Source organism: Astatotilapia calliptera, chromosome 14 (assembly GCF_900246225.1).
Source record: "Astatotilapia calliptera chromosome 14, fAstCal1.2, whole genome shotgun sequence".
NCBI lineage: Eukaryota > Metazoa > Chordata > Actinopteri > Cichliformes > Cichlidae > Astatotilapia > Astatotilapia calliptera.
This window is the reverse complement of record NC_039315.1, coordinates 22,106,583-22,122,984: the sequence shown is the minus strand read 5'-3', so window position 1 is coordinate 22,122,984 and position 16,402 is coordinate 22,106,583. Positions and strand designations below refer to the sequence as shown.

At 40.6% G+C, this 16,402-nt stretch overlaps 1 protein-coding gene across 1 annotated transcript; it reads right to left on the bottom strand.

Annotated features, from left to right (window-relative positions):
- Positions 1-2,030: 2,030 nt before the first annotated feature.
- On the bottom strand, positions 2,031-16,021 carry vwa7 (von Willebrand factor A domain containing 7). The gene is made up of 17 exons (XM_026192086.1): positions 15,804-16,021; positions 14,857-15,116; positions 14,431-14,664; positions 14,216-14,312; positions 10,811-10,945; positions 10,481-10,676; positions 10,197-10,366; positions 9,652-9,764; positions 9,333-9,449; positions 7,208-7,423; positions 6,544-6,676; positions 6,031-6,183; positions 5,798-5,890; positions 5,434-5,714; positions 4,133-4,269; positions 2,827-2,986; positions 2,031-2,739 (listed from the first exon to the last, which is right to left on the bottom strand). Exons 2-17 carry the CDS (start codon positions 15,088-15,090, stop codon positions 2,176-2,178), a joined length of 3,033 nt encoding a protein of 1,010 aa, XP_026047871.1. The 5' UTR covers positions 15,091-15,116; positions 15,804-16,021; the 3' UTR covers positions 2,031-2,175.
- Between the last annotated feature and the right edge of the window lie 381 nt (positions 16,022-16,402).

Sequence of the window (16,402 nt, the reverse complement as noted above, 5' to 3'; positions counted from 1 at the left end):
TATTTATTTAATGGACAATTCACAACAACAGTTGCCAGGTAATGTATATTGCAAGGTAAATACACAACAATAATATAAGAAAACAGAGAAAACCCCAACAATCATATGACCCCCTATAAGCAAGTGCTTTGGTGACAGTGGGAAGGAAAAACTCCCGTTTAACAGGAAAAAACCTCCAGCAGAACCTCAGAGAGGGGCAACAATCTGGCACGACCAGTTGGGGGGTGAGGGTAGAAGGACAGGACAAAGACATGCTGTGGAAGAGAACCAGAGATTCAAGGGTGTAGATTTGGTTGTGGCATTGGTGAGGACGGATGATTCAACCATCGAACCCTGCCCTGTTTCTTATTTTTTCTTTTTTGTTTTTGCTTCTTGATAAAAGGATATATATGTACATATATATATACAAAAAACTTGAATCTTACAGTGTTTATTTATCGGATAAAATACCGTTATTATTGTCCGGCCGGAAACAGGCCGGGAGTGTCCAAATTCAGAGGCTGCGTCCACCTGAGGACCCGGCCTTTGTGGTCTAAGTGGGCCGGGTCCTCCGAAAGCCGGGTAGACCGGAAATGAGCGACTGTGAAATTGGACGGTCTAGCCTTCAGAATTACGTCACCTGCCGTCTGCTCCTTGCTGTCTAAAATATAACCGGACGCTGGCGTAGATGGTCGAATAAACTGCTGTATTCACACAGCTGCTTTCACACACTGCTGTGTGACAGCAGTTTATTCAGCTGTGTGAGAACCCGGAGGAATCCTCCCGAGGGATTGATAAAGTTTTATTTAATCTAATTTAATCTAATAACTTTAATCTCAGCCAAACCGATTTACTCACCAACAAATAAAACACAACTAAAGCACTGAAAAAGGCCAAACAATAACATGTTTAAGTTATTTGATGTTTACACAGCTACATTCTCGCCTGAAAATGTGTTAAAAGTTTATTTTGCGACCCAGAAAGAGTAATAAGAGTAAAACTAAGTAGCTGCAGTAATAGTAGCCATTGTTGGAAACTGAAATTGGCTGGGCCAGTCTGGGATATGGCTTTTCAGTTTTGTTGTCCGGGTGGAAAATCGGGAGAAATTGGGGAGAATGGTCGCCCCCAGAGATTTTTGGGAGGGGCACTGAAATTCGGGATTCCCCGGAAGAATCGGGAGTGCTGGCATGTATGGCCTAGCATAGCCTGTAACGTTATTGTGACGGACACATTATATGAGTGAACTTGACTTTAAGTGACTTACAGGTTTCTTTGAAAAATACTTTCTTATATCCAGGTTCTTCCTTTTTGCTGCCATCCTCCTCTTCTCCTCGCAGCGCAGGCTACTAGGTTTTCTTTCTATCGGGTTGTTTTTCTTTACTCGAAGGGATCAAATTATTGGTGGGGACAATTCAATAATCGCTGGATATTGGTGGGGACACGTCCCTTCCGTTCATGCCAAATCTACGCCCTTGCAGAGATTAGTAATAACTAATAATGAAATGCATAGAGGTGATGGTTGGTGTGATGCTTGGTTTTGGTTGTTTATGGTTTGTAATTTGTGCCTTTATAGTTTGGTTATAGATAACTTCATGTTCCTTCAGCCTTGTCTCTTTTTTTGGACTTTTTTTCGCATGTCAAGTTGATCTTGGGTGCACATTCAGTTGTGTCACTCTTCCCGTTTTCTTTTGGCAAGTGTTGTTCCTTCCATCTCATTTGTTTAGTTGTCTCCAGCTTGGTTTCCCACCAGTTCCAACTCCCCTCATTACCTTGTCTTTATATTGTCTGTGCATTCTGTGTTTTTGTGGAGTCCTGTATCCTAACTAATCTCTGATTTTTATGTCTTCTGTTTTTGTAATTATTTTCTTAGATTCTGGACTTTGTTTATGTTTTGATCTATCAGTATTAAAGCTTGCCTTGGTGTTATTGGTGCTGCTCCCCAAGTACAAACTACAAATGAATCGACCTCTCACACAGCCTTAAACGTGACAGGCATACAAATCTAGTTGTAGCAAAAATAAAAGGAAGTGCAATAAAAGATTTTTTATTCTTTGCAAATTTGCATCTTTTGAATATCAATATGAAAAAAAATTATTGGTGCTTCAGATTTTGCCTTTGAAAATACAGTAGAGCAAGCTCTGTATCAAGTCATCAACAGATAATTTTGACCAGCAAAACATTTGTAATCACACGGGGCTAAAGCAGAGGAAAGCACAGCAGGCCTAACAGCAAGAAAAAGAAGCCTGTGGGCATTTTCTGTCCAGTCCCACTGGTTTCTGTACTCTTGTTTTGTAGCTGCCTCTTCTGACCATTTGTTAGATGGCAGCGTTTCATGTTTCCAGCTTTGTCCCAAACCAGCATCTTTGCCTGAGTAGAGCAGCAGCTGGATGTGTAGCTCACAAACAGTGGCTGAGATACATCCAGCGACCATTCTGAAATATTCAAAGGGGGGCCCCCTGTCTCTAATCTGGCCTTGTGGTTGTGTTGCTCTTGGTGGTGGTGGTAGGCTCCATTTGTTGATTTATCCCTCTGTGTCTGTTGCAGCTCAATGCCAGGCTCTCCAAGGCTGTCCTCTGAGGTTGGGTTACTGTGAAACAAAATCAGAATACCTTCACCTTCCTGTAGCTGCAGAGCATCAAGGCCAGAGTGTCCGATATCTGATACAGACAGAGACACACTCCAGCTAGTCGCGTTGCAAATTGCAGAACAGTTCGATTGGACTCGTGCTGCAGAGCAGGATGGTGGGGACGTGTCTGAATCCTGTAGGCAAGAGAAAATCATCATATACACAATAAACCAAAAAACAAGTTTTCAGCAGAATATCCTGCAGTTTCTCTTATTGCTCACCTGAGGGACCACAGTCAAGTAGGCCACTGCATAATTTGAGTCAGCAGAATGAAGATCATTTACAGTCAGTGTAAGGGTGACTGTCACCCCTGCCTGCGCTGTGGCTGGAGTCTGGAGGTACACCTGGTCACGAAAAGACCTTTGTTCTGCTACAAGAAAGCTGAAGGGCAAAAACATGAATTGTGAAATCATTTAACTTATACTTACAATACTGTGCCAGAGTTTTGAACTAGCCATCATTTAATTTATATTTTTCTTAAAATGCGAAATAGATGCAAGGTTTTATCTCCTTTCTTTTAGTAGTCTTCAGGAATAGGTCTCCAGGCTTCTTAAAAGACATTCAAAGGTCCTCTTTGAATGCCGGCTGCCTTTTGTTCCACCCTCTGTCAAGATCATCCCACACTGCTTCAATAAAGTTAAGGTCCAGGCTCTGGGGAGGCCAATCCATGAATAATAGTGTTCTACTTTGTGTTTTTCTATCCAGGTATGCTTTTAATGCACTGGCAGTGTGTTTGGGATCATTGTCATGAAAAATTAAGCCACTGCCAATCAGGCCCAAAATGGAATCATACCTTTCTGTGTTCTTAATTGCATCAATTTTAACAAGATTCCCAACACCAATGGGTGAAATGCAGGCCAAACCATGACTGTAGATACTGACTGTTGTCATTCCATAAGACCCGTTACCACAGATTTTCAGTCCATAATTTGGTATATCTAAGCTTTTTCCCGTTTCCCTTCCTTGGGGATGGCTTCATGACGGCCTTTATAGGCATCTTTATCTGCTATGGATAGTTAAGTGGGCATGCCACTTCTTATTTTGTCCGCAACTGGTCTAATTTCCTCACACTTTTTAATGACACACTACTCAGCTAATAGTTCTTTTGAATAATCTTGTTGGTACATTTTGTTACTGTTTCACAGTGTTATCTTTGAAATTTTCATTAAAAAGAAATGGGAACAAATTATGTGTTTTAATAACAAAGTGCATAAAGTTAAAATTTAAAATTGGTTCTTTTCCCCATCTAAAGCACAAGTGCAAACTGCAATAGGTGCACACCCTTAATATATCCACTAGCAAAAAAGAAAATTAGAAAGCCAATCTGATATCAAGAGCAGAATTGAGGGGTGACTCAAGACTTTTGTACATAACTGTATAATTTAAAAAATATTTTGGGTTACTAAGTTTACATAGTTTTCAAAGGTGAGAGAATGCCAGCGAAGGTGACAAAAGAAGCGGATGGCAGTCTAAGTTCTTTGAAGTTTGCTTTGTACCTGAGCAAGATGTATTTTCATTTTGATCTACCTGTGGGGCTCTGTCATAAGAAGATATCCACAGTCATCATCGGCTGTCCAACTGAAGTTCCGTGCTGCACCGTGGTTTTGGATCTCAAAGTTCACCACAGCACTCTGACCAGGCACGAGGTCAGGAAGAGAAAGCACCTGAATAATGTGTGAAACAGACTGTGTCAAAAGTGCACGGACCACCGGTCAAAGAAAGGTCATCACCTGACACCTCTACATAGATACTGTAGGTAATCAATAACTTATAATTGTGCCATCTGGCCCTGCAGAATTTAAAGAAGCAAGAAAATAGAGTTTTACAGAGAAAACTGTAAATCCAGAAAGTATTCACAGGGCTATACTTGTTCTACAGTTTGCCATGTTGCAGCCTTTTCATCTCAGAATTCGACACAAAATATCCCATATTGACATTTTCGGGTTGTTTTCATTTTTCTCATTCTTCTTTGCAGAACCTCTCAACCTCCATTAGGATTGATGGGAAGCATCAATGCACAGCCATTTTCAAATCTCTCTAGACATGTTCAATCCGGTTCTAATCTGGTCTCTGGCTGGGACACTCCAGGATTTAACAAAGGAGTGGTCTTAGAGAGTCTTTATATGGGTTCATATGGCCCACAGCAAGAAGCTACCACCAGCATGCTTCACTGTAGGGATGGTATCGGTCTGGTAATATGCAGTGATGAGAAAAGTTAGATTCTTTTAACCAGAGGATTTTGTTTCTCATGGTCTAAAATGGTTGCCCTTCTAGAACGTCCTCATCTCTCCACAGAGCAATGCTGAAGCTCTGTCAGAGTAACCGTTGGGTTTTGATCACTCCCCTGACTAAGGCCCTTGTACCCTAATCTCTCTGGTTGGGCAGGCAGACAGCTCTAGGAAGAGGCCTGGTGGTTCAAAACTGGTACCATTTACGGATGATGGAGCACACTGTGCTCACTGGAAACTTCAATGCTGTAGAGGTTTTTCTGTAACTTTTCCCAGATCTGTGCCTCAGAGGTCTTGGACTTCATGGCTTGGTTTGTGCTCTGACATACAGTCTCAACTATGAGACCATATATATATATATATATATGACAATGTTGTGTAATAAGTGAAGTGATGTGAATACTTTCTTGATACACTGTAAGAGTGCAAGAGTGCTTTACATTTATTGTGCACAGAAATAACCAAACCAAAACAATTTCCATTTAAAATATAAGAAAAATTGAAAAATAGATGTACATAACAGAGTAACGGAGATGAACTATAGTAAACTTGGAGTAGAAAGCAGCCTCTGTCCTCTTCAGCATTATTGCTAACAATTACCTGTATCTGAATGTGAGTGGGCTCCACCATTTCTGTGGAAACCCTCTCCAGTTTGTTTCCTCTGCTGTCCTCGCCTGAAAGTCTAATGCAGAAGGGAACTCTGGGAAAAGGGTCCACCAAGCCCACCAGCTCCTCCAAGGAATAGATAGATGAAGAGGAGGAGTTGAGCTTCACCTGCTGAAGACTTTCTCCTTCAGCCCCCAGCAGTGTTGCATGACTAAAAGATGCCTCTTCATCTGAACCCAGGCCTGTAACAGCCACCACTAGAAAGGCAGGAACACCTGAAAATTAGAAAGATATATTCTTAAACATATTGTTTACTTACAAATCCTCATTATCGTGTAAATTTATCAAAATCCCTCACCTGCTGTAGGATTACCATCAACTCTGGCCAGACCCGGGTGTGTCTCATTGGTTATAATTGCAAAATAATACAGGAAGTCTACACCGCTGTCACCTGGTGGTGTAGATCAAAAGACAAATCAATTTTAAAAAATGTTTTTAAAAAAATCTCATACCACAGTAAAGCTGCATTTGAATTGAAAATGAATATCTGCCAGGTGATCTGCTTGATGTACTCGATATTATTTCTTTTACCTATAACATTGAACGTAAGATGCCCATTGCTCTTGGCTTGCAGTTTCCACTGGCCAGGTTGTAAAGGAGGAAACAGGTTGACACGGTACAGTCCCTGAAATTGCTGTAGCACTGCTAGGGGACCTTCTTCATTCAACAGTGACTGACTCTGGTCTGAGAAGAGAAGCATAAACAGCTGAGCTTATTTTACCCTCAAATTACAAAGAAAAAAAAGTTAAAGAATGATCTTTGCAAGGTAACACTTTAAAGTATGTGTGATAAATCTAGCGCGTAATTCCCCTGTAACTAAACTGAATTTCAGTGTAGTGTAAATACCTTTCAATATTTACATGTAAATATAATTATACTGCCATTTAAAAGAAAATATGCTGAAATTCAATTTAATTACAGGGAAATTGCACCCTGTACATGATATTTCAAGCAAATGCAAAGTACAGTTCAAAGTGCAGTGTCGTGATGGAAAAAAAACTAACCCTGACTTCATAGCTGATGTTAATATGATGTGAGAATTACCTGATGGACTGGTAAGGATACACTCCGTCATAGTGCCAGAGACATGTAGGGTGACATTTTTTACCGAGCTGTCAACTCTAAATGTATGAACGGACATCAGGTCTTTGTGACTTTCCACATGGAGGAGGGTCACCTGAGGTAGGAGAAGAAAAATAAGTTGTGATAGGTAATGAAGGTAATGAAGAGTAATTATAAGTGATATCATTATGAAATTAAAGGTCTAAAAGAGAAATTAGTCGGCTTGCTGGAAAAGAAACTAATAAAAAAAAAATTAGAAATATACTTTGTGATATAACTTTTTATAAAATCTGACACATTTCTGCTCAGCAAAAAGTTGCAGCTAAGATAGACTACTTGATTAAAAAAGATTTACATGTGCTAACTGTCATGTAGAAAATGAAATTATATTGTTTTTTCAATGCTTTATAAGCAGCAGTTGCCATGTTTGTCTGAGAAAATTAGAGCATTAGGTCAATGGAAAATTTCATATTTAATTGAAATTTTCTAATATTAAATGGTTGATAAATTATGAAGGTGGGAAATTGAGACTGCTAGAATGAGGGAAGTTAACAGATACTGTGAGCTAGTGTACTACCTCAGTTCCTTAAATAACTTGTTAACTTTGTTTGGAGTGAATTTCCAGTAAAAAATCTTATTTTGGCACCTTGTCAGCTGCTGTGTTGTCCTCCACTATTGTGGAGACCCTGTGTATGTCAGAGTTGGTGGTGAATATTGTTAGTCCTCCTGACAGGGAGGACAGTGAAGAGTAGAGATTAAAACGATCAGGAGATAAAGGTTCTCTACTTCTCCTCTTCCTCCTCATTAACCTGCCTCGGCTCTCTTTGGTGTAGTTGGGATCTTCAGTAAGGAGAAAAGTCACCTGTAGGGAAAATAAGTGCTGTCAGCTGTAAGTACACTGACATACAGTTTGCTTTACTGCAGTCCCCCTGTCCAAAGTAATTTCACAGTGAGCAAGAGAAGGCAAACAAGAGGGGTTCTTTCAGTCTTTCAATCTGGCTGCATGTTATTTTTGCTCCTTATTAGTATAACTGCTGGATGAATTATTTTCTTTGTTACAGTTTTTTCTGATTGCTTAAGCACATTTTTTGTAACTATTGGCTAATTTTGCAAAACTCTTCACACAAATAAGAAAACCTGTCACCCAATAATCAAAACATTGTAGTTCTCTTGCAAAAGCAAACACAGCTGGATTAACTCTTCACACCTTCGTAAAAATGGTGTTTCCGTATCAAACAGTACACACAAGCCATCATCTACTAAGCACACAATGCGCCAACTGCACACTGATGGTATGAATACAAAACACATCTGGCTTTTGCTTTCTCTGCGCACAAGGTAGGCTATGTCAGTTTGAGCTCATACTTCTGTCATAGATCCATAAGCATAGAGGGATCCAAACTTCAAGTACTGGTGTTTATTCAAACACATCAAAACAAACACAAGTGTTTATTTCCAAGTATAGGATTATTTGCAATCGCCATAATGACTATATGGGTTACTTGGTCTGCAGTGAACATGCTTCCTCTGCCCCCAGCATCTGGTCATCTAGCAATTCTGTAAAGTAACAATTTCAGTATTTTTACATCAATGGTATTGGTGTGTTTCTCATTGGCATATGGCAGTGCTACAAATCTTTGTGCGAAGTGACTGTACTAACCGATTCTCATTTCAAGATGTCCCTATGGTACTTGCTACAGTGTAGCAGCTCGAGTTAGGCTGGACCCGTTGGCCAGCTACCCTCAGGGTCATTCCACGGTTGATGACATGGTCCACTATTGTAGCTCTGATGTCATCAGCAATTCTATTTCTTACTCTTCCTACCCTTCCTCTCCCCCTTCCTCGTCTTCCTCTTGCTCCTCCTTGTCCTTGTCGTCCTCTTCATCCTACTTCTTCACCTCCACGTCCTCTTCCTCGGCCTCCTCTACTTCTCACTCTTTCTGCTCCCACCATTGTACTCCGCACACACAGCTTACCTGTATTATAGTGCTTAGGCTGATTGCAAAGTGAACTAATTATCTAAAAAAGTTTTCACATGTGAAAGTGTGCCAGACAGTTGGCAAGTTAGTGTTAATGATAGCCATACATGTGTATACTTTTGCTAGGAGTGTGTTGGAAATTTGGTAATTGAGTGTTGTGCAGTGAATTGTGCCTACAGTTTTGCAAAGTGTGTTACAAAATTGCAAACTGAGTGCAAAGCAGTTTTTGTGCTTTTAGTTTTGCAAACTCAGTGAGTGGTTTTGCTATAAGTCTGAATAGTTTTAGAGATTGTGCTACAGGAATCACAGTTAGGGTTTAAGCATTCAGGAAAAACTGTAATAAAACTGTCCTTTGGTTAAAAGGTTTCATGATACAATAGCACCACTGTGTGGCCAGTGACAAAAACTACAATTCCATTAAACTTTTAATTTTCAGCTAGTGTAGCTGCTGCCACCTGCCGGCCACATGAGGCAGGTGATCTCCACCAGCTTTCAGCAGGCACAGTTTCTCCAGGAAATTCTTATTTCCTTTAAAACCCATCTAAAAATGTAATTCACGCAGTGCTTTCTTTATAAATATACATACAAACAGAAGCTGTATAACCAGTAGCAATCACATCAGATGAAGGCTTTTATTTTAAAGTTTTGAAAATCTGAGAACAGGTTATTAAACAGCAGCTCCCGGTTGGTGTTTGTCTTCGCTGTCAACCTTAAAGCAGCTCTGATTTTTGTTAAACATAATGCTATGTGACAGATGAAAAAAAAAAGACTTCCCTTCAAAGGTGCATATACCTTGCTCTGTTTCTCGAGGGAGAGGGCCTTCACCACAGCGAATAAATGGGCATCTTTAGGGGAAGCGTCAGTGAACACGAAGATCTCAGACAGAGGTGGACTGTGAGTGAGTGCCAGCTAATAACAAGAAGAGAGCAAGTTAGTGGTGACATGTCCAATCTATACAACTGCAGTGTTTGTGTTTTCTAACTCAGGTGTCTTAGCTGAAGAACTACAGGGTGATTTAAAGAAACCCCTTGTCACACACACACATGCACGCACACACACATACACACACAACATCACTTATTCTCTCTGAGTGTTTAGCGTCTAAATGTACCTGAATTGCAGAGAGGCACATCTCTGGTTCATCTCCGCCTCCAAGAGCCATCAGCCCCTCCATGTGCTGCATGAACTGGCCTGGATCATCAGTCTCAAATACCGGTCCTACTCCTGCACAGTACAGTAAATATAAATGCTTACAGACTGTGATAAGGAACAGCTTGTTTGCAGTCTTTATAGACCCTTATTGTCTATTTAAAACATATTTACAGTACCATAAGACTGAATCTTTAAGCTATCAAGAGGCTCTGTCTATAAGTTATTATATTAATATATTATTTCTCATTTCGTTGCTTTCATGGAAGTCACAGAAGTTCATTCAGTCATTCTTTGAACTGAGGGAAACAGATGGCACAAATCTAGAGGCTCACTGTTGATAGAACATACAGTAGGCATGAAACATATAATCAGAACTATACTTTCTACAGAAGTATATAAAGGTATGTATATAATGGGAAACACAATCACACATTAACAGGGGGCAAAAGCCTCTACAGGTTTATCTGTTATGACCTGCAGGCACTTTTTACCACCAGCTGTCACCTGGATCGTGGAAGGGGACGAGCACAAAGGTGCCGAGTTGCCCCGGGCTGTTGGCTCTGCTCTGTATGATGGATTGAGCCCGAAGACGAGCAGCGTGGATCTCCTCAAACATGCTGCCTGTGGTGTCCATGACAAAAACCAGTGCAGGAACTTGCTTCACACTAAAGAGTCTTCAAAGAGAGTTCAGCAGCAATTAAAGACAGTCATTTCATGCAGCACAGGCATCACCTAAATCTTGTAACAAGTCTACAGTTCAGGGAGCTTTAGCAGTGGTTTAAATTTACTTGAGAAAGTTTCTGTGGCCCACAGAGTCTCTGAGGTCTCTCAGCACAGTCAGGGTGGCCTCAGTAGCCAAAGTGGCAGCTTTGAGATGGAGGTAATGATGAGGGGAGAAGAGAGGTGAGGTGCTGTCCTTGTTGATGCCCCCTTTGGCGCCCGAGAAGCGGCTGCTGTCTAGAATACCTCCATGACTGCATTTGCCTAGAAAAAAAAAACATCTTTACAGCTTTGTAGATGGAAACGTAGTTGAAAAAGTCTTTAAAATATTCTAAAAACCAAATGTGTTTATTTATTGTGTTTTTGTAACACTTTGCCTGCAGGTGGCCGAGGTTTACCCTGAGGTTTTGGAGGAAATGTACTGAAATATCCAGTGGTGAGCAGCTGAGAGTTTCCCTGTGTGGTTTTCAGTCTTGGCAGAAGGTTGTTTCGACAGGTGGTACTGAAGCACTCCATACAGGTAGGTGTGTCTTCTGAAAGCAGAAATGATGAAGGCTTTAGTTTTTACATTTAAACTTTTTTTTTGTAATGTAATAATGAATATATCAGATTGACATATGTACAGCCAGGTTTCCAAAACATTGGGAGTCTGTGTTAAATGCATGACCAATAGAAATGATAGCTGATTTCCACTGAACCATTTAAAGCCACATTTGAAAGAATGTTGAACATTTGGCTGGTCAAGTTAATTAGTAAAGATGGGGAGTGCTTTACTAGACGTGGTGGGTCAATAGTTAAATGACGTGGATAATTATATGTGTATGTGTGTATGTGTGTATATACATATACACACTGAGTGACACATTGAGTTTTGAAAAAAACCAACACATTATATAAATATTATATTCTTTTAAATGAAACATTATGCACCCTGCCTTCCTGGGTGCAGCTACTACCTTATTTTTTACATCACTTCCATTTTCCTGCTAAACTAAACACTGACATAATTGCTCTGATCAAATCGTTTTCTTTATTTTGTTGAGTCAGTCAGCCTCTGTTCTGCCTAGTTTAAATCTCAGCACTCAGTCATTTTGCCTTTCAAATTCTCATTCATGAAACCCACTTCCTTTTCATCTCTGCCTCCCTCTTGTCACTAATAGCCCCACCCAGGCCTCCGTCTTCATCTTCACTCTCATTGTCCTAATTTCTATCATTGCTGGGACTCCATTCTGCTACAAGTCTGATTACAAAATAACATATTAATCGAACTGTTAAATAATAACTGAATGATCTCTACTTGATGAAATAAATACTATACAGTAGCATATTACAGTTTTTTTCTGAATGCTTAAACTCTAACTGTGATTCCTGTAGCACAATTCCTAAAACTATTCAGACTTATAGCAAAACCACTCACTGAGTTTGCAAAACCAAAAGCACAAAAACTGCTTTGCACTCAGTTTGCAATTTCGTAACACACACTTTGCAAAACTGTAGGCACAATTCACTGCACAACACTCAATTTCCAAATTTCCAACACACTCCTAGCAAAAGTATACACATGTATGGCTATCATTAACACTAATTTGCCAACTGTCTGGCACACTTTCACATGTGAAAACTTTTTTAGATAATTCGTTCACTTTGCAATCAGCCTAAGCACTATAATCCAGGTAAGCTGTGTGTGCAGAGTACAATGGAGGGAGCAGAAAGAGTGAGAAGTAGAGGAGGCCGAGGAAGAGGACGTGGAGGTGAAGAAGTAGGATGAAGAGGACGACAAGGACAAGGAGGAGCAAGAGGAAGATGAGGAGGGGGCAGAGGAAGCATGTTCACTGCAGACCAAGTAACCCATATAGTCATTATGGCGATTGCAAATAATCCTATACTTGGAAATAAACACTTGTGTTTGTTTTGATGTGTTTGAATAAACACCAGTACTTGAAGTTTGGATCCCTCTATGCTTATGGATCTATGACAGAAGTATGAGCTCACACTGACATAGCCTACCTTGTGCACAGGGAAGGCAAACGCCAGATGTGTTTTGTATTCATACCATCAGTGTGCAGTTGGCGCATTGTGTGCTTAGGAGATGATGGCTTGTGTGTACTGTTTGATACGGAAACACCATTTTTACGAAGGTGTGAAGAGTTAATCCAGCTGTGTTTGCTTTTGCAAGAGAACTACAATGTTTTGATTATTGGGTGACAGGTTTTCTTATTTGTGTGAAGAGTTTTGCAAAATTAGCCAATAGTTGCAAAAAAAGGGCTTAAGCAATCAGAAAAAACTGTAAGCACATTTTTTGTAACTATTGGCTAATTTTGCAAAACTCTACACACAAATAAGAAAACCTGTCACCCAATAATCAAAACATTGTAGTTCTCTTGCAAAAGCAAACACAGCTGGATTAACTCTTCACACCTTCGTAAAAATGGTGTTTCCGTATCAAACAGTACACACAAGCCATCATCTACTAAGCACACAATGCGCCAACTGCACACTGATGGTATGAATACAAAACACATCTGGCTTTTGCTTTCTCTGCGCACAAGGTAGGCTATGTCAGTGTGAGCTCATACTTCTGTCATAGATCCATAAGCATAGAGGGATCCAAACTTCAAGTACTGGTGTTTATTCAAACACATCAAAACAAACACAAGTGTTTATTTCCAAGTATAGGATTATTTGCAATCGCCATAATGACTATATGGGTTACTTGGTCTGCAGTGAACATGCTTCCTCTGCCCCCAGCATCTGGTCATCTAGCAATTCTGTAAAGTAACAATTTCAGTATTTTTACATCAATGGTATTGGTGTGTTTCTCATTGGCATATGGCAGTGCTACAAATCTTTGTGCGAAGTGACTGTACTAACCGATTCTCATTTCAAGATGTCCTTATGATACTTGCTACAGTGTAGCGGCTCGAGTTAGGCTGGACCCGTTGGCCAGCTTCCCTCAGGGTCATTCGACGGTTGATTACATGGTCCACTATTGTAGCTCTGATGTCATCAGCAATTCTATTTCTTACTCTTCCTACCCTTCCTCTCCCCCTCCTCATCTTCCTCTCCCCCCTCCTCGTCTTCCTCTTGCTCCTCCTTGTCCTTGTCGTCCTCTTCATCCTACTTCTTCACCTCCACGTCCTCTTCCTCGGCCTCCTCTACTTCTCACTCTTTCTGCTCCCTCCATTGTACTCTGCACACACAGCTTACCTGGATTATAGTGCTTAGGCTGATTGCAAAGTGAACTAATTATCTAAAAAAGTTTTCACATGTGAAAGTGTGCCAGACAGTTGGCAAATTAGTGTTAATGATAGCCATACATGTGTATACTTTTGCTAGGAGTGTGTTGGAAATTTGGTAATTGAGTGTTGTGCAGTGAATTGTGCCTACAGTTTTGCAAAGTGTGTGTTACAAAATTGCAAACTGAGTGCAAAGCAGTTTTTGTGCTTTTAGTTTTGCAAACTCAGTGAGTGGTTTTGCTATAAGTCTGAATAGTTTTAGAGATTGTGCTACAGGAATCACAGTTAGAGTTTAAGCATTCAGAAAAAACTGTAAAACAGATTAGACCACAATAGAATGACATCTGAAGAAGCAGCAAAATCGGTAGTAGGAAAACTGTGGAAGAGCTGTAACTTTAACACGTGAAGCTATGCAGTATGATAAAATGATGCAAAATGAAAAAATTCTGTAAAGCTGTTACCTCAGTAACTAGTCTTTTCAAGAGGACCTTTACAATAATGTGTAGATACAACTAATTTTGTTTTTTTGTGATTAAATGGGACTATAATGTCACATTCATGAATCACCTTTAGCTACAGGCACGGCAGGCTCCTCTGGCTGAAGCAGATGGAGGTAAATAGAACGCTGGCCCATCTCCACCCAGTTACTGTGGCTGTAGAAGTCCTGACATAGCAGATGTTCAAAACAAAAACATAGCCAAAACATTTCACTTCATGAAATATCTCTAAGGTTAAGCTAACCCTCCCCTATTATTAAAATTCAGTTCTGTGTGGCAGATTACCTGCAGTGAATGAAATAGCTGACCCAGGCTATGACGGGCACTTTGGTACTCTTTGGCCCGCACTGAGAGCACAGTGTGGGTCCAGAACCGTCGTAGCATGACCGTGGCACTTTCAATATGCTCTGAATCAAAGTGGTAAACTGGGTCAGACCTTGTGGAGCTCCGGAAGTCCATGGCTGCATTGGATTTCACCACATCTCCCACAGCTCTCCAAAATCCACGTCCCAGTCTGATCTGCAATCGTTAGACCAGGACTTTTATCATTATTTGAAAGAAATTCAATACGTCTGTGTTCAAATATCACCATAGGGAGAAAGAGCGATTCAGTTAAATTTGCATACTTACTTAAAGAGGTAATTCAAACACTTTATGAACCACTGATGCTGCATTACTCAGTAAATCTCCTGACTGCAAACATGACCTCACCTCCTCTTTATCATGGTTTCCATGGTGTTTTTTTAGTCCCCTCAGAGTCTCCAGGGTTACGTTTAGAATGGCCCGCTCTGTAATGTACTGGTGAGTGTGTGAGTCCCAGGACAGAGTCAGCACTCTAGACCACAAGTCAGGGAGGAAACCCTCGCACGGTGAAGCCAGGAGAAGAAGGTAAGGGAGGGTAAAAAGGTGCACCTGCCTCCTCCAGATTCCTCTGTGCTGTGACATTGTGCTCTGAGCAGGTCACGTCCTACCTGCATGAAATAAAAACGAAATGTCATTTGCCTGATATCAGTCTTGCTAAGACTCATTATTTTGTCTTTTAATTGAAAGGATTTGAACTGACCTGACTTCTATTGTTCAGTAAAGTTTTGTGCTAATTTGATCAAGCTGTGCCACTCAACCATGCGTACTATTCTGTCATCACCCGGTCCTTACCACCACCCCCGACAGCTCCTCTCAGATTTTTCTCAGCCTTGCCTGTACAGAGCCTCCTATTGTTCTTTTTCATCTTAATTCAGATACATTCTTTGGGATTGTTCTCACAGTCTGTGCTTTCACGAGGAGAGAGTGCAACAAAGCACAAGGCCTATAAAAAACAACCTGTTCCTTTTACTATGTCACGGTCCCAATTAAAACTCTCCAGGATTGATTCAAAGACAGTCATTCACTTTAACATTTCACAAAGCAAAAACTTTGGTGGTGTTGGTGGTCAGTTTAAGCAATCACTTGCCATTTACCAACACAACTAATCAATTTTTAACACTTTAGCCTAATACGTTAACTGACTCCAGTGCAAAAATGAGCACTAGATGAGCATGAAGTATGAGTTATTTTATGCCATAATGGTTATTTTTATTAGCTTCCAAATTAGCAGACAAATGCAAATATTTCTTTAGAGCTGTAGTCAGACCCAAAGAACTTGATAAAAACAGTCTCACCTCAGTTCATCCTGTATGTCTAGCCCTGTAGATCTGTTTGATCACGTAGCACAGCATCAAGAGTACAGAGTATCAAGAAACGCCACAACACATGCTTGTCAGTGGTTAAGCAAATCACAACATTTCCATCTTTGAAACAAAATAGCAAAGTCTTCACATTTGTGCGTCCTTGAGCTCTTGTTTCTTATTTGCTCCTCATGGATATAGAAACCCTCCCACCCCCCACAAAAAAAACAGGACCTGAATGTTAGAGGCACTTTCTTCAGATGAGAGTTTAGGTGATACTGCACAGTCTTGGGTGTGCCTCTTAGCTTTAGGGGTGCACTGTGGGGCAAAAGATATCTCGTCATAGCTCCCCATTGCCCCTCCTTATCTCCCCATTAAAGCACGGTGCATTGATTCACCACAATAGGGCTGAATATATTACCAGTCAGGGTGTTCAACTAAGGCCTACCCCAACCCCCTCTTTGCAATGTATCACACTCTGTGTTCCTCACAAAACCAAAAAAAGCACTTTGCAAAGGCGTTGAAAAGAGGGGAATCAGTTGCTAGACAACTCCAAAGAGGGTGTTGAGCTTGCAGGACTGAAATGTGGTTAA

Bases quoted from the DNA above. Each gene is read 5' to 3' on its own strand.
- vwa7 (XM_026192086.1), bottom strand. From the start codon at position 15,090: ATGTCACAGCACAGAGGAATCTGGAGGAGGCAGGTGCACCTTTTTACC. The intron at 14,313-14,430 runs GTAATCTGCCAC...CTGCTATGTCAG, and splicing joins AGCTATTTCATTCACTGCAG to GACTTCTACAGCCACAGTAA. The intron at 9,450-9,651 runs GTACATTTAGAC...TCTTGTTATTAG, and splicing joins TGTGCCTCTCTGCAATTCAG to CTGGCACTCACTCACAGTCC.